The sequence below is a fragment of the Vidua macroura genome, chromosome 1 (genome assembly GCF_024509145.1).
Source record: "Vidua macroura isolate BioBank_ID:100142 chromosome 1, ASM2450914v1, whole genome shotgun sequence".
NCBI lineage: Eukaryota > Metazoa > Chordata > Aves > Passeriformes > Viduidae > Vidua > Vidua macroura.
The window spans coordinates 59400791-59418584 of NC_071571.1; the positions used below are offsets into that span (position 1 = coordinate 59400791).

General features: G+C 39.6%; 1 protein-coding gene across 1 annotated transcript in view; it reads right to left on the reverse strand.

Annotated features, from left to right (window-relative positions):
* SLC9A3 (solute carrier family 9 member A3) overlaps positions 1 to 16345 on the reverse strand; it is a 50250-nt gene extending 33905 nt beyond the window's left edge. Inside the window, exon 1 of the mRNA XM_053983020.1 lies at positions 16156 to 16345. Within this exon, the coding sequence (XP_053838995.1) occupies positions 16156 to 16345 (190 nt within the window). The remainder of the gene's footprint in view (positions 1 to 16155) is intronic.
* Positions 16346 to 17794: the final 1449 nt, after the last annotated feature.

Below are 17794 nucleotides of genomic sequence, written 5' to 3' on the forward strand. Positions count from 1 at the left end.
TAGTATTGGATCTTGGTACTGCCTTAAAATATATTACATGAGCATGCTTATTAATATGATTTATACTTAATCTTGGACATATTTTTCCTAAGCAAGGCACAAAAGTCCTTCATATGGAGGTACTGGTTTGAGTTTGGTTTAATCCAGCTCAAGAAAGCTCTCTTTATTTGTCACACATGTAATGGTCACCATTTACAAAGTGTACAGCATTGTAATGAGCTCATTAAGGAGGAAATTTTAGGTAGCTGTTCTCTGTAGGTGAACAATTAACAAAATATGTTAGCAATTAAAAATGCAACCAACATACAGGTCAAGGTTCCCAGCTGATAGGTCATAACATAGTAAGATAGCCTCAAGCCAGACTCAAAGAAGTGTATGAGTGAGCAACTATTACCTCTGTAAGCACTTAGAACATAATGAAGTTTAAACAGTCAGGCACAGTTTATCATAATTATGCTAAATAGTTCTTTTTTGAAGGGGCAGTCCCACTGCACTGCAAGTGTGGTAGCATTTGGCCCTTATGGAACTCAACAGCACTGAAAGAAAAATGGGAACAGTCAAAAATAATATTTCAAAATGAGAGCAAAGTACACATTAGAAACACCTTGAAATATAGTAAAGGATATAAAACAGGACAGTAAAAGAATCATAAAACTGCTTCACTTGCTATGTAAAGTTATTATAATTAAGTTGCAGTATATTGCAACTGCTCCAGCTTTAAAATTGTCTTCAAAGATTCACTGAAAGTTATTTACAGCAGTGTAAGCATTTTTTAGTTTTAAAATACCAAACTATTTTCTAGTAATATGGGTTAAATAAAGAAATGCCAAGAACTGAGTTTCTCGCTATGAATTTTAATTTTTTTTCCTTTCAACCTTCATTTTTATATGATAAATTAATTGAAACTAAAACATCCTCATGGGAAAGTTTTGGCATCTGTTCATACAGATAAAAAACTTCATGGAAATGGGTTACTAGTAATATAGGAAGCAGTTGTTCTGTTGTATGATAAATTATGTAAGGAATTACCAAAGCCTGAATAAAAACCAGAATCAGTTCTCCCTGGTTTAGGTCTACAGTAAATGAAGAAAAAGAAGTTGAGGAAGAAATAATTTAATGAATACTAATAGTAGGCTGAAACTCTGAAAACATCCTTATATGGTAGCGACTTTCTCTTCCTCCCCTGTACTGCTTCCAGCAAGGCTTAGTAAGGATTGTTGCAGCTAGGAAGGGCATGAGGGACATAATTAAACCCTAAGGGCTAGGGCAAATAGTTATGAAGGCTGCTGCAAGTCATGGGGTAGGAAAGTACTTTTTTTCAGGCACTGGCAGACTGGCTTGCTTCCTGCCCCTTGCATTCCACCCTGGTAAGATTTTAATTAATACAAGTGGAATAGAGTGGAATTACAGTGGAAGTATTCCTGATTACAGCAGTAAATTAAATAAGCATTACGGTATTCAAATTCACTAGTGATGCCCACAGACAAAAAAAAAAAAAAAACAAAAACAATCAAGCAAACACACACATGTCAAGTAGCTACTACTGCACCCCCTGAAAAGCTTCAAAGTTTTGCCAGTGATATGTTGGAGAAGAGTCTCCAGCAGCTTGATAAAAGAGTTTCATGGTGGACTACAACTCTTGTACATAATTTCAGAGACTCAAATATATTGTTTATATGTGCCAGAAATTTGATAATCTCAGATTTTCTAGGTGAGATTTTTAACAAGAAAGTTAGAAATACTTTTAAGATAAACACTCCATCTTCACATAAGGTGTCCAGAATGACAACAGATGAAGTCTCTTCGCATGCTCAACACAATTCAGCAGTGTGTGCTCACAGTCTAGAAATCTGCTTGTATCCCAGGCTGCATCCAAAGCAGCATGGGCAGCAGGGCAAGGGAGGACATTCTGCTCTTCCACTCTGCTCTGGTGAGACCTCACCCGGAGTTCTGCATCCAGCTGTAAGGTGCCCAGAAGAAAGGCATGGACCTGTTGTAACAGGTTCAGAGGGGGCAACTAAGTTGATCACAGGACTGGAGCACTTCTGCTATGAAGACAGAATGAGAGAGTTGGAGTTGTTCAGCCTGGAGAAGAGAAGGCTCCAGGAAGACCTTATAGCAACCTTACAGTAGCTAAAGGGGGACTGCAAGAAGGCTGGAGAGGAACTTGTCCTATGGACACATAGTGAAAGGACAAGGGGAAAATGGCCTTAAGCTGAAGGAGGGTAGATACTAGGAAGAAATTCTTTGCTGTAAGGGTGGTGAGGCACTGGAACAGGTTTCCAGAGAGGTTGTAGACTCCTGATCCCTAGAGATGCTCAAGACCAGGCTGGATGCAGCTGTGGGTAACCTGGTCTACGGGAAGATGTGTTTGCCCACGCAGAAGAGTTGGGACAGAATTATCTTTAAGGTCCCTTCCGACCCAAACCATTCTATGATTCCACAATTCTCTAATTTTTTAGGGCTTTGGAAACATATCAGTGAATGGTTTATGATCCCAGAGGTTTGTCAGAAAATGGAGAAGCAAGTAAAAACTTCTGTCTTTAAGAATGTTTTAGACATAACATGTCACCTCTTTCTCCATATACTATTATGGACAATACATTATAGCATTTATTTCATGACAAACTAGCTCTTTTAACATTAGTAGTGCTAGTCAGAAAGAATATGGTAAAGAACTGAGCAAGCTGATTTGTGGGAAAGAAAGAGGCAACAATTTTCATGTTACAATAGTTACACAGTACTCTGTCTATTAAGAAAACACCATTTTCACCAATCAGCCTGTAAGTTTCTAGCAACAGAAAACAAAAAATGTGACATGCTTTGTTACTGAATGCACTCATTCCTGCCCATAAGAAAGCAAATTTGCTCAGAAATACAGATATGTGATTTATGTTCCCTTGGACTTAAGGGCAAGATGCATTTTAGTTTATACCACTCTAATTTTATCCTGCAAATGGCTCTGAGATACTGCTATCATTCAATGTGCTTTAGCTTTTGACTTGACTTTTGATTTTTGTCCCTACAGCTTCTCCAGTTAAGTAGCATATCAACTCTCATACCTTCATTATCTCATTTGAGAGGTGATGTGCACAATGGTGTAGCAGGAAGAACTGTAATTTAATTACAGTCCTTATACTGCAAAATGTAGTACATGGAAAATAGCTTTGATGTTTTGAAAGGCACTAGGAAGGTGGTAAGATGGCTGGTTTTTTCAGTCATGCATTTGTGTTTTTTAATGCATGCACAGGCAAAATGAGAAAAGATAATGTGCAAAGAGAAGTTCAAAAGGAGATTAGTTTAATATTACTTTCCACAGTGGAGAAATAAAAAGGAAGGGAACAAAACAACTGTATTTGAAGGCCAGCTCACAACTTAAATATTTTGAGTACTTAAGATGACTGTTTATTACAAGAAAAAAGGAAGGTAGAAACCAGACACAAATCCCTTCCTAAGTAAAAAAAAATCCCAGAATGCCACATACATAGACTAAGCATGATTCTGTTGTGTGATATATAGTACAAAGTCATATCAACATAGGGTTCTTTTCATTGTAAAATAATGTGCTTCATATAGTTAGAACCCTTCCAACATGGAAAAGATTTTGCATATATTCCTAAAAATATCTGTGCAGAAATTAAATTTTGGGAGCGGTAAGAATTCAGTATGAAACAAATATTACTAAACTATTCACAGTAGTGCCTCTTTTTTACTTTTATTACCACATATATAAGAATTAAACTTCAGTTGAATCCTAAAGTTGTTACAATTTGAAGAGACCTTTGAAGGTCGTCTACTCCAATCCCCCTGCAACAAGCAGGGACACCTTCAACTAGACCAGGTTGCTCAAAGACCCATCCTACCTGGCTTTGAATATTTCCAGAGACTGAGCATCTGTCATCTCTCTGGGTAATCTGCTCCAGTGTTTCACAACCCTCGTCATAAAAAATTTCTTCCTTCTATGTATCCTGAATCTTTTAGTTAACAACCATTTGTCCTAGTTCTATCCCAGCAGGCCCTGCTAAAAAGTCTGCCCTAGTCTTTGTTTTAGGTGCCCTTTAAGTATACTGAAAGACAACAAGTTCTCAGCTTGTCTTAATAGGAGAGGTGCTCCCACCTTCTGGTCATCTGGGTGGCTTCCTCAGGACCTGCTCCAACAGGCCCCTTTCCTTCCTGTGCTGAGGACCCCAGAGCTGGACACAGCTGCTCTCACCAGGGCATAGCAGAGGGAGAATCATCCCACTTTGACCTGCTGGCCATGTTGCTATTAATGCAGCCCAGGAAGCAACAATAAAATAAATCAAGGAGCAATACCAATGCCAGAGCAGTAAAAGAAAAAAGGTGACCGATTCACACGTTATTGTCCACCCCTCAGAAAACCCCTGGCAATACCCTGACCCCCCACTGCCTCACAACCCAACCCAGAGTGGGAACCCTCCCATCCTCCCCAGAAAATTACTTAAAGGGTACAGAATCACCTCCTAGCCATGCCCCTCCTGGCTACTGCAAAAATTAATCCTGCCCTGGCTGGATCCAGGATTCTGTGTTTTAGGCACTACAGCAGAAACCCTACCATTGGCAGTGGTACTTCTTCATCTCCCTATAATCAGAAAACATTTACCACATGAGGGCATATCAACAGGATTCTACTGACTTTCAACACATTGGGGTCCTCCAAAATGCAACAGACAACACAAGCTAGACCAGGCAGCAAGAGGAAAATGTAAGACCATTCTCCTTTACATTTGCATACGTCTTTCCTGACACAAGCCCTTCAGTACCCACATACAAGCTGAATTTCCACTTGCAATGGCAGGTTTATCTTGGATTGCTTTTAATCTTTACTCATAAATCACAATAAACAGAAGGAAACTTCATACTTCCTCCTGCTGTTTTTACATCCTCATACTTTCAAACACCAAACAGCATTATTCAAGTGAACATGCCTTAAAAATTATGGTCTTTGGTAAGGTCAGCTGTGCTGTATTCTTTAAGAAAGGCTAAAGAATTAAGATGCCCGAAAGTAATAATTTTTGTTCAAAAAAAAATTTAGCTTATCTCTTAATTATCATTTTCTTCAGTACAAATATTGAAGATGTGAAAACAAGATATTATTCTGTTTACTGAAAGGCTAGGGAACCTAAGGTTCAAATAAGATTAATGTATTGTGTACTAAAGAATTGCTGCTCTCCTTAAGTCCATGGTAAATGTGACAGTCCTTTTTTTTAAGCTCATGTAAATTGTAATAACCTCACCCTCAGATCAGAGAATGTCTGAAAATTGATTGAATTAACTTGAGCAGAGGAGGGGGAAGGTGAATTACAAAATTTTACTTTTCACTGACTTTGGTGCTGTATCTATCATACTGGAAAAAAAAAATGAATTTTCTGAACTTGTTATGCTAACAAAAATTTTTGAGGAGTGTTGACTTTTTTCCTAAATTTTGTCATGGAGAAATTAACAAAACCCGCCTTCCTTTTCCAGGCACTTCTACTGCTTACGTAATGTAAGTTTTCACTGGTAAAAATTCAGTCTCTGTTACAGATGCTACACAACCATTTAGATATCTAGCCTGAGCGAGCTACTAACCTATCTTTTATTCTTGCCTTGAATCATAAGACTTTGCTCCATGCGGCAATTGGCAGATCCAGCTTCAAATAACCCAGAAGATTTATAGAATTTCTGGAAGCAGGTAGAAGGGTGGCTGCCTCAATTGAAAGAATACTTAGCATGACAGTGAGCTGAAAAAATTGATGCTCAGTGAGTTGATGCCTATTCATCTTCTCTAAGAAATGCTGCCTGTACAGCAAATACACTGTACTCCACAGGATAACATGGACATCTGGCCTCAGGACTCATGATGAATCCTCCTGAGGTCAGATTGCCCAAGAGCAAAAGCAATCCTCTCGAAGCTCTACAGAGCAAAGTCCCAAAAATCTTACATTGCTAACTCATGATAAGACATGATTAACAGACATCTTGATAAAATCTGTCAAGCAGTAGTTTATGACAAAGTCCTTTCAATGAATACAAAATATTTTAACAAAAAACCTTTAATGACAGTCAAATGCTTATCTTTGTGATAATAAAGTAACAGAAATTGAGAAATTAATTAATACATTTATGTGTTTGTTACATTTTTAATGTAAATATGGAGATTCTTTCTGCTCTTTTTCTTGTTCTTTCACAATAAAATTCTAATGTTTCCAATGCTTATGTAATAACACCCTCATCTGTAGCTTCCATTCTGCCCTTCTTCTCATACCTCTTATCATACTTTTTTCATTCTTGATCAGGACACTTCTCAGTTCGAAAGTGTCCATTTTTTTAGATGTAGACTATCTTTCTCAGCTCATTACACCAGAAAGATTGTGCACAGAAGTTCAAATAGTTTTTTGCCTATAAAGTTATTTGTGATTTCTTTTCTGCATGGCTTCTATGGTACCAAGAGAAACAATGGAGAAATATGAGAATAAACGCAGCATTTAAGCAGTAGTTATACTTAGAAAAGAAATTACATTATCCTCCACTAATGATCATCCACAGCAGCTGATCTGACCAAGTAAATGAGTTCAAAATATCTTTATCTACAATTCAGTAATGTTTCTAGACAAAATACCAGTCGAATAGTTGAAATGTCATCCTACCCAGAGTCAGAGTTTACGCAGTTCTTTGTGAAGTAAATGAAGTTAGCTAAATGAGTATAATTTTGGGAAGGAATAGAAGACCATTATGGCCATAATTTAGGGTTCTTTTTTTTAGAAGGACAAAGGCAGTCTTCTTGAGGAAAGCCCGTTAAAAATGGACAAACTGAGATGAGGTTGCAAAGTGCCAGGGCTGCAAGTGAAAGACACAGAAGTAATAGCTGCATAGTACAGAGAAGAACCACACAGGTCTGCTTTTCTGGCGTACAGTTTATGTGCGGGAGACAGATTTGTAGGAAACAGGGTACACTACAAACACCACCTCCGAGTTTACACATGTCCCTGCTGACTCATTTAGTTTCTGCTTGAGCTTGGTACTACCAGTTAACAGATCTCAACTGCATGTTCCCATCAAGTAATACTATTCATTAGAATATCAGTTCATCCTGGAGAAAGCTTTGGCTAAAATAAGAGATGAAACTCACACTGTATCACTAAGAGAAGGCAGAAGGGTGAGCGACATATGAGTGAAATCCATTCATAACAGAAAATTGAAGCCACTCTGATGAGAGTACCTAGCTTAGAGGAGAGATAAACTATGCTGGTACTTTGTCATTTCTATAATTCATGATGGCAAGACCATGTGGCCTCTATATGACCACCTTGTATTCTTCTATTCTCTGTAGTGTGCAATTTTGTACCAGCTAACCAAAGTGTACCAACTGTATACAAAAATGTTGCTTTCTTTGACCAGGTAAGATGTAGATAAAGGTCCACCTATGTATGACCACTGCTAATCCAAGGTTCTGCAGATCTAACCACAGGAGCAACTAATTCGGTAAACAGACTTATGAGGGACAAGAAATTTCTCAGGAGAAGTCAGCAGGGTTCACTACATGAAAGTGCTTGACTAACATGATAACAATAAAGTGATGCACGTGGAAGATGAGGGGAGAGCAGTGTCTGACGCGTTTCTAATGAGCCGTCAATAAGGCCTTTGACCGTGCCTCTCAGAACAGCCTCAGGCTGTTGCTGTAGGGGCTGGATGGGCTGCTGTGGGTGGATTGAAAACTGGATGAATGGACAGACCTTGAGGGTGGTGATCAGTGGTGCAAAGTGTAGTCGGAGGCTGGCAACTAGAGGTGAACCCCGGGGGCTCTGTACTGACTCCAGTCCTGTTTAACATCTTCATTAATGGTCTGAATGATGGGGCAGAGAGTAGCATCAGCAATTTGGCTGATGACACAAATTTGGAGGAGTGGCTGATAGGCCAGACGGTCGGGGCTGCTATGCAGAGGGATCTTGACAGGCTGGAGAAATGAGCTAACAGGAACCTCGTAAAGTTGGGCAAAGAGAAGCACAGAGTCCTGCAACTGATGAGGAACATCCCCGGACACCAGTATATGTAGGGGGTCACCCAGCTGCAGAGCAACTTGGCAGAGGTGTGAGGGTGGCCAAACACTGGCAAAGGCTGCCCAGAAGGGTTGTGGAGTCTCCATCTTTGAAAATAATCAAAAGTTGTCTGGACATGATCGTGACAATGAGCTGTAGGTCACCCTAGGTGAGCTGGAGCATAGGACCAGATACTGCACCTTCCAACTTCAACAAGCCTGTGACACTATTATTTTATGATTCTGTGAACTCTATAGGAGACCCAGTATCCAACGGTTTTCCCCAGTTCACTACTGTCCCAAATTCATTCCCAGAACTAAATAGGATGGAATAGCTTAGAGTTAGAATTATTTCAACAGAAAATCTGGATATTTAATTCAAACCAGGTCTTAGAGCACTTCAAACTCTAGACTGTGCATAGACAAAAGAGCAAGCATTCAGAGACTGCTTCAGTCATTCTGGAATGAGTATTTTAACCACTTAAACCACTAAGTAGCATTTATTAACTGAATTTCCTAAGCATATATCTAAGCTGCCAAGGTCTGAAATTTTACATCTAGATATTCACCAGTTTGGTATTTCACTGGAGTAGCATTGTAGTATCTCCAAACTATACCTATATTTAGTTTTATGTATGATCACATAACAACTCTACCTCCAGTACAACTGTTAATGTATCAATATTAACATAATATTAACATAAAGCTATCTTATACTAACTGGGATATTATATAAATATTCCTAGTCACTATATATATAATATTATTATATCACCAAATCAATGAGAAAATATTAATTTTAATAAAGCAGCTAGCAAGTCTCTCCATCAGTTTACAATCTATTTGCACCTGGGAGATTTTCATTGTGAAATCTGTCTCAAGACCTTTACAGGTTTCTTAATATTTTCCTCAAAGCTTAACTTATGAAACTGGCTGAATCCATAAAGATACTAGTTCAAACTATCCCCCCCGCCCCCCCCCCCCCCCATTTTTAAAAAATTGTAATTGAAGCAGAAATAATCATAGCGACATGTTTTTGAAAACCAATCTACAATCTACACTGAGATTTCCTTCCCTGGTGTGTGACTACTGCTATTTTATATTTGACTTTGGCAAAAACTAAGGCATTTTTTCTTTCAATAGATAAAAGCAGAACTTCTCTCCTAGGCACATTTTAATGAATCCTGAATTACTGCTTCTATTTTCATTTAATGGAAGGAGAAAACTCTCCAGATCCAACTGCTTAAAACACCTGTTATTGTAGAGGCCTTTCAGAATACCTTTCAGTTTTCTTCCTCCATGACTGAACATTAAATATTCGCGCCTTAATTAAAAGTGTTTCCACTTGATGTCTTGCATTCCATCTTGATCAGCTCTTCCTTGTCAGCCTGTAGTTTCAGTATTTATGACTTTACAGTGCTTTACATAGCAGCCAACTGGGTATCAAGTCACTCCTTCCACAGGGGTAAATACTCTGCAAATTGCTTTACAAAAGGAAACAAAGTATTGCAACACAGTCAAACCACCATGCTCTGTGGTTTACCAAGACCGTTTTAAAGGTCTCTCGTTTTTAAACGGTTGCCACTTGACAACAAACTGAATAACAATTAGAGACTCTAGTTCTTCAGGCCATTAGTCTAACGTCACTGCTGCAGAGAAGAGAAAAATCAGAGACATTTTCCTGAAAGAAAAAAGAATACTCAGGTAAGAAATATTCTTCTATGACTTTGGACTCAACATTCCATCTTGGAATAGAGCAAGCCGTACAAAAGATACAGAAGAATTAAGTAATCCACTAGCCCTTTAATTCAGAGCCATTAAAACTCCGGTAAATAGCGGGGAAAAACTCTTTTAGTTGGATTCCAAACATTTCTTAAAGCAACTTGTAGTAAAACTACTGATTTTTGTCAGGCTTCTGGTTGTACGTGTCAAACAAAGTAATAATTCAGGATTTACAGTACCAGCTTCCCTGCTAAACATCTCTAACACACAAAGGTCCACAAAAAACAAAGGGGGACCTCAGAGCCTTTCACTTGAAGTACCTCTGTACGTCTAGAAGGATTTGCTGCTTGGTCTTATTTCTTGTGGGGCTGTGGTCTGCTGCATTACCACATAAGAGATTTACAGTCACTTCGGGGGTTTGTAGATCGATCTTGGTAATAAGTGGCTTGAGCTCTGAAGACAGTAAATCAATGGTTTCAACAATCCTAAAACTACAGTATTAAAAGGATTCCATTGTTCTGCAGAGAACGCTGAGCACTTTGCACACAGGTGCCTGAAAGTAATTGATGGCAGAGATCCTTCCTTAGGTATGCATGCCTGAGCTGCATTCAATTCAGGGCCATTCTCAAAATGCCATTGTTTTCTTATGTAATTCACACAAGTTGCCATTGTACATTTGCTATTTTGCCAGGGCATGTAATCTGAATCTTGTCAAATTATACTATCCTGATATCTTCTTCCCTGCTCTAAATAATTAAGACTTGAGACTTGCAAGACTTGGAGGGGGAGGGGGAAGTATATGTGTGTTACAGAGAGACAGGAAGTATAGGAAAATTATGACTAAGGCACAAGAATAAAATGGAAATAAAATGTGGGAATAGGCAGTCACAGATTATAAATTTAATAAAAATATGGCTTACACAGTTGTTCCTACCATTGGAAATGCAAAGCTATTATTCAGTTTTGGAAATATTATCTTCAGATGCCTAAAACTTATAAAATGTTAGAGACAAAAGGTAATGCTTTAAATGATAGAGATTTTACAATACTTAACATTCCTAGCTCACAGGTATTTTAAACAGCACTTTGGAAAAGGAAACATAGCATCGTACAGAAATGAAGACACTGCAGATATATAACAGTTGCCAGCACAATTTTATAGTGTTTCTATCACAATCCGGGGAGAAAATGCATATGCCTCTGCTCTAAGTGTGCTAACCTGTTTCAGCTTCTACTGACTTCACAATAAAGGTAAAAGAAGCATTTCCCCCGTCTTATCTTTGTCAGGATATGGGGTAGGATAGCCAACTCCAGACTTCTTAAGTCACAATGTAAAGACTTTTTCCATATTATCACTTGCTAATGAAAGCAACCTTTAACAAGATCTACAATCATGATGAGGCTGGTAGTTTAAACTTTGCAGGATCTGGTGATATCATCACCTTTGAATCTCTGACTCCATTTTCAGTTAAATACACCCAGTAAAGTTCTGCTAAGCACCCTTCAACATTTTTTCTAACTATGTTACTGAAGAATTGCCAACAGAAGACCTAGTCTCACTTTTTTTTTTTTATTTTATTAAAACAATACCCTAAATCACTTTCTCTGTGTAACTGACACTTTTCAGTAGCTAGAGTGCCAGGAGGAAAAACTTTGGAGTCAAATGGGCTTTTGTTATGACAGTTTGCTTTGGAAGGAGGGTTATTGATTTCTTCAAAGAAAATATTGCCCCAGGAGTCTAAATTAGATGGGTGGTTAGACCTGCATTTCACAGTTCCTTCTCTAGCCCATCCCTAACATGCTTAAAATTCTCCACAGCAATTGTTTGTGTTAACAAAATACTCTAAAGAGGTCCTTTCTCAGGGTAGTTTGAGACATTGTGAAGGAGCCCAGGCATGCAGAAACTACACTGTTAGTGGGGACCTATATCTCTGGGTTTAGAGATGCACCGTGCTCTGCAGCTTGTGTCCTCCTGGGGTCTCAAGAGCTGATGGACTCAACAAGTCCATCTGACACAATATCTTCACCAGCCTTCTCCTAAGTGGTTGTTCACTGTTATTGAATAATTTCGTCCTCCCTCCTCCAAAGCATTGTAGCATTCCTGAGGACAGATTTACCAGCTGGATTGAAATTTCACTCCCACTTTTTAATTTCATATATAAAAGCCTTTAGAATTAGAATTTATACGCAACAACACAGAAACTAAGGAAAAAACCCAAAACCTCAGCATAACCTATACCAACAAAAACAGTTGGCAAGAAGTTTGACTCAGATAATGAAAAGGCTATGTACCCTTCCTCGTTCCTGTTCATAGTCACTCTCCCACCATTTCTTTCAGTTGCATATCTGCATACACTGAGCAAATCCAGAGGGCCAGACAGACAGAAAGGCTGCTTTGTAGGGCTTTTTTTTACTTTGGGACAATTACCTATTCTTCTGTAAAAAATGTTGAAAAAAATGTTATAAAAATATTGGAGTACAGAAAGGGATTTAATCTGCAAAAAGGAATTTTACAATTACCCCAAGATAATCTCCAATGAAGATATAAATACATTCTCTTTCTGTTTCCTAGGATTCTGAACTAGTATAGAAACATGTACTAGATATCCCCCAAGTAGAAAGCATACATTTTCTTTTTTTTTTTTTTTGTATTGACATGGCCTGAGAAATACTGTCACAAAATTGTATACAATGTTCAGTGTTAAAAAAAATCTTCTCTGAGCCATTTTTAGCTTCTGAGCTCATTATTCCTTCCTTTCTTCTATTTGTTTCCAAAGTTTTCTGATCTTCCACCTGTTTCTACCTCTTTCTGTAGAGTCTTTCCTGCTGAAATATTGTTTGTGTCTTCTATGCATCTATTTATTCAAAGTTTATTTCCAAGATGTTATCCATGACAGACATATAAAGAAGAAGAAGAGCACATGGCCAAGTGAGCTTAGAAAGAATGTGAGAGTCTGGTCAGTATACAAGTGTCTTTCATCTTAAACCAGACCTATATTGTGTAAGCATGTTGCTTAAAAATGGTACATCCTTTACCTACAGCAGGAAATGTCTGTACTGACTGTAGCTATAAAGGCATACATGTGTGCATTAGGAGGTTATTCTTTTTCAGTGGTATTGCTTATTTCATCTGGAGCACTGAGATACCAGTGCATGCCTGAGCTGCAGGATGTGATACTGAGATACCAGGATGTGGACTCCTGAAGTCCACTAGGAGGGCCCTCAGCTGTACCTCATGTACCTTCTTCATGTAGATAAGGTGACTTTCTGGCTTAGATTTACAAATGTAAGTAGTTTATTGGCCCTATCCCACAAGGATACTCCTCTGTAGTGATAAGACAGCCTACCAAAAGAGGAAATAAAGATCATTAGCCAAAGCAGAACATTGTGAACCTTAAGAATGTTTCACTTGAAGGGAAGAATGAAGAGTTGGAATACTTCAGATTAAGAGGATCAAATCAAATAAGTTAGAATATGTTAAACAGTAGACTAAGATGCATCAGAAGCTTTGTGGAAGGCACAATTTTTTAAATTTCTATAATGCATGAAAGCCAATTGTGTGAAGACTCTTTTCCACAGTTTCATTTACAGCAATATTTAGAGTTAATCAATAACTACACCAAACTAAAACTAAAAGAGCTGTTTCCTTCTCCAAAAGCCCAACACTAGGCACTTCCTCATGTATTTGGGATACTTATGAAATTTAACATACAATAGTTTATGTTGGAGAATACCTTGTACACAACATGAACATCAAGCCCCAGAAAATCTGAAAAAATCTCCTAATACAAAATGCTTCCTAAGTCATATAACATCATGAACTGAAACTTGTTTTTTACAAAACCCCTGAACTTCCACAGAAATGAAACAAAACAAATCTTAAAAAAAAAACCCAAAACAACAAAAACCCAAATAAACACAAAACCACTAATGCTATTCTAATTCAAGAGAAAGCAAAGTATTCTCATATACCTTTATCCCCAGGTACCAGCTGTAATTCCTAGAACACTTTCTGCTGACCCAGTTGTTTATCATCCATCAGAAAAATAACTCCCAATCCCTGTAGCCATGGAGAAGAGAGCTTGCATGTGTAAAAACAGCTCCTTCCCTGCTGAAAAACCCACAGCAAAACCAGCACCTTCACTCCACTACAACTGACCTGCTTCAGGTGGTAAAGAAACCCAAGGACAGATGTTCTATATTTTCTTTCTCGGTTCTTTTCTGTCTGCTTTTTGAAAATGTAAACTTTCTTTGATCCAGCACAGGACTTTTGCAATTCAAAATCATCTCATAGATTTCTGATCTACTTTCCAGAACCCTTGACTCACCAAGGCAGACAGAAGGCTGAAAAGCTATTTGTTCTTGAACACCTTCATGATTTCATTAAGAAGGTGTTGAACAGTGAGTGTACATTCTTGCTTTTCTGTGTGTTATTTGTGACTGGTCGGGAAAGCATAGACATTTGTAGGCTCTCAGGAATACAGCAGTTATCCATTTCTTCTTCAGAAACTATGCCCAGAGAAGTGTAGCATCAAAAAATACAAATGTGAAGAGAGAAACAAACAAAGCTTGAGAGCTTTGGGGAAGAAAAGTGATGGAGCTGATGATAGGTATGATCTACTAATGAGTAACATGCTCTGTGCAGCTGTGAAAGTAGTACAAATAATTTAAAAACAGTATGAGCACCACTCAGCTCATGACAGTAAGTGCTTTATCATGAGTTTATATCAAGGACTTCATGGTTAAATGGCTCATATTAATCTCAACTAATCTCAATCCAGGCCATTGCAATTTAAATACAGTACAATCTTAACTGTCCTGTTCTTGGGTTCAGTGGCTTTAGACACAAACTGATATGGTTGTGCACCACTAATATTACACTGTACAACTGGGCCACATGTACCAAACAGCAAAGCCTAAATAGCACAAGGCCTTAATAACTATACTTACTTAGAAGAGTATCTCAAAAAGAAGGTTCACACGAGCAGCCTGTTTATTACTTTGTTCAGCACAGTTTTATAGATACTCAGTGTTGTCAGTTGTTTCCTGTATATGGTTTCTCCAGCTTTCTAATTGCTATAATTCATCAATAAAAGTCAATTAAAACATAATTGTCTCGTATGTAATCTAGGTGATGCAGCACCTGTCTGAAGACAAACTATTTGCATAGTGTAGTCAAACAGGTTCAGATAGAGGTATTTAGTTATATATCTATGGTTAATCAAATAAAAGCCAAGATGCAAATACTGCTGGAAAATTATGTACAATATCACCCCAACTTGTAACACACTACTCTTTAAAATGCTTTTTTTGGGTTTGGAGACAGGATTTTCCATTCAGGTCTTACTATGCTTCTCTTATGTGCTAGACAGGATATACCTAACTATACCTGTTTACATCTTTCATCCTCTGTGGCATGAAAAATCTATGGAATGTGATTCTGGTATAGCAAATAAGTATTAACAGTACAAGTTCAGAAAAGTCCTCAGTAGGATTTTCAGCTGACCTTCTGACATGAGACTGATTATAGAAAAGATTTATTTTAAATGAAAATGGCATTTACAGTATCAGCCAAACTGGAGATGTGTTTTTAGATATCCAGAGGCAAAAGGTCTGAAAGTAATAGCAGCAATCAAGTAAAACACATTCTAATTAAACAGTGACTTTTCTCGTTCAGCAAACTGTATTATTCATACAAGATTGCTTTTGGAAAAGTCACAAAGTTCAGAACACAAGAGTTGCACCATTCATATAAATTTATTTAAACCACACTGAAGTTAGGCAAAGTCCTGGCTTTTCACTTATTCCAATTTCTTGAAGAAAGTTCTGGGTGCTCTAAAGCTTATATTTTTTTCAGCTACATCAGATGGTCTGATAATACGTGTTACCTTTCTCTATAAAGGATGCTCTTTCACTAACCCAGCAATGCACCTCAAAACAGAGATTGCTAAGCTCATATGTGCAGTTTGCGCTGGTTATTTTTGATGTTACCAACTGATACAGCTAACGACCATAACCAGGAGAAAAGCATATCATAAAGTGCAAGAGATGTTGTGTAAGCAGTAAGGCCCGATTTCTGTTTCACTTTTGCAAAGGGTTTTTCCTAAGAGCAAGAGGAATGCAAGGTCTCAAGGAATTGAAAGGGTTTACAAGGAGTCAGATGCAGAAGCCAGAGTCGTGGGCGGTGAAAATGAACTAGGTAACCTCTCGAGGCTGGTGAAAATCATACTGCTAAGCACCGTGTAGGGCAGTATTATGAAATCAGGACAGAGTACAGTAAACCCCCTGAAAACGGGTCAGCGGACTTATGGTAAGATTTCTTCATTTACGTTGGGTGGGAGAAGGACAAGGGGGAAGGGAAAGGGAGAGGACGTATTAATATGTAACTCCATACTCACCGATTTTGGCCAAGCTGGCCACGAGTACCCAGAGTGCAATGATATACGGCTCCTTGACGTGATCCCATTTGAAAGAGACGATGGCAAAGCTTTGGTTGCTATTCTTATGGCTTTCCGAGCTTCTCTGTCCCAGCGCCGCTGGGAGAGCCATCAACCCCAGGAGAAGCGCCACTCCAGATACCTGCCTCATCTTCAAGGCACACTACGAAATCCTGCTTCCCCTTCCCGGAGAGATCCCGCCTCTTCGGAGGTCCTTGGGGGCGAGGTCCTTGTCCTTTCTCAGAGACAAGCCCGACGGCTCAGGACGGCGGGACAGCGGCGCGCGCGGCCGGCGGCGGCAGGGTCTGTCTCCCCTCCTGTCCCGCCCTGCGCCGGCTGCCCCAGGCGTCGCCTGGCAAAGGACAGGTCAGGGGCTCCGTGCACAAGCAGATGCTTCGAGCTGGGGTCCCGTTGCTCGCCCGCATCTGCTTTTATCAGGCTGTTCCCGATCGGGCGGAGGCGGAGCCTCCCGCTGCTCCCGCAGAGGCTGCCGTGCGGGGACGGCGATGCCCTGGCTTACAGAGCGCCCGGGGGTCGCCGGGCAGCTCCGCTCAGCTCCGCTCGGCCGCGGGGCCGGCCACAGGCTCTGGGCTGTGTCCGTGTGGCCGTGGGCAGCTGGGCAGAGAACAGCAGCGGCCCGGAGCTGATTGCGCTTGGAGCCGGGGCTGGGACGCTCCCGCGGGCATGTCCTAGGGGAGCCCGGGGTCCGCGCCCACACCGGAGCCAGGTGCGCGGGACATCCACAGGTCTCCGTTCGGGCACTTTGGATGCTTTTGTATCAGCTTCCCTCTCCCAGCCCCACTCTCCCGACAGATTGTCACAGAGAAAACGCACTCTTTTCTGCTTCTCAACCTCGAGTACCCTTCTGAGGTCGATCTAGCTCACCGAGGGCACAGCAGCACGTTTCTCAGACCAGCTTTTCCTTCTGTCCACCAGAGAGCACCTCTTCCCACGGTGCTCGGGGAAAGGACACCAGCAGGCAACATTAGGCTTTCCACTTAGGTCTGCTTGCAGCTGTTTATTAAGATGTGCTGTATTAAAAACGCTATCTGTGTGTGTTTGTTTGTTTGTTTGTTTGTTTGTTTGTTTTAATGCTTACACATTGAGACTTTTTAGGAAGTTCTACTCTTCCCCTAAAGCCTGCTGATAACATTTGCCTGCTATCCTGGATGGTCCATGTTATCATGGGTCCATGGTGCTGCAGGCAGACGACCCATGATAATCATCACCTTGCAGTAAAAGGACAGCAAAGCATCCTGTTCCGACAGGCAGAGCTGAGGGCGCCTTTCCACACACCTCAGCAACAGCAGCAGCAACACCTCTCCACTCTTGTGTACTTCAAAACATTCTGTATGCAGTCTGCTCCTTCTGTGACTTTATGTTGTAAAACACTTCCTTTTTGTTTTTCTAACATTAGCTGGTTTTATTAGAGGTAAAAAATGAACAGAACTCCTTTAACTCTTTTAAAATTATTGGAAGACAGAGAAATTATTTTAATTATTTCAATCACTAAGGAGAAAACCTACACACTTTTTCATAGTCATCTGTCCTCCACAGACACTCCATAAATAAATCAGCTAGTTATTTAAATCTATAAATT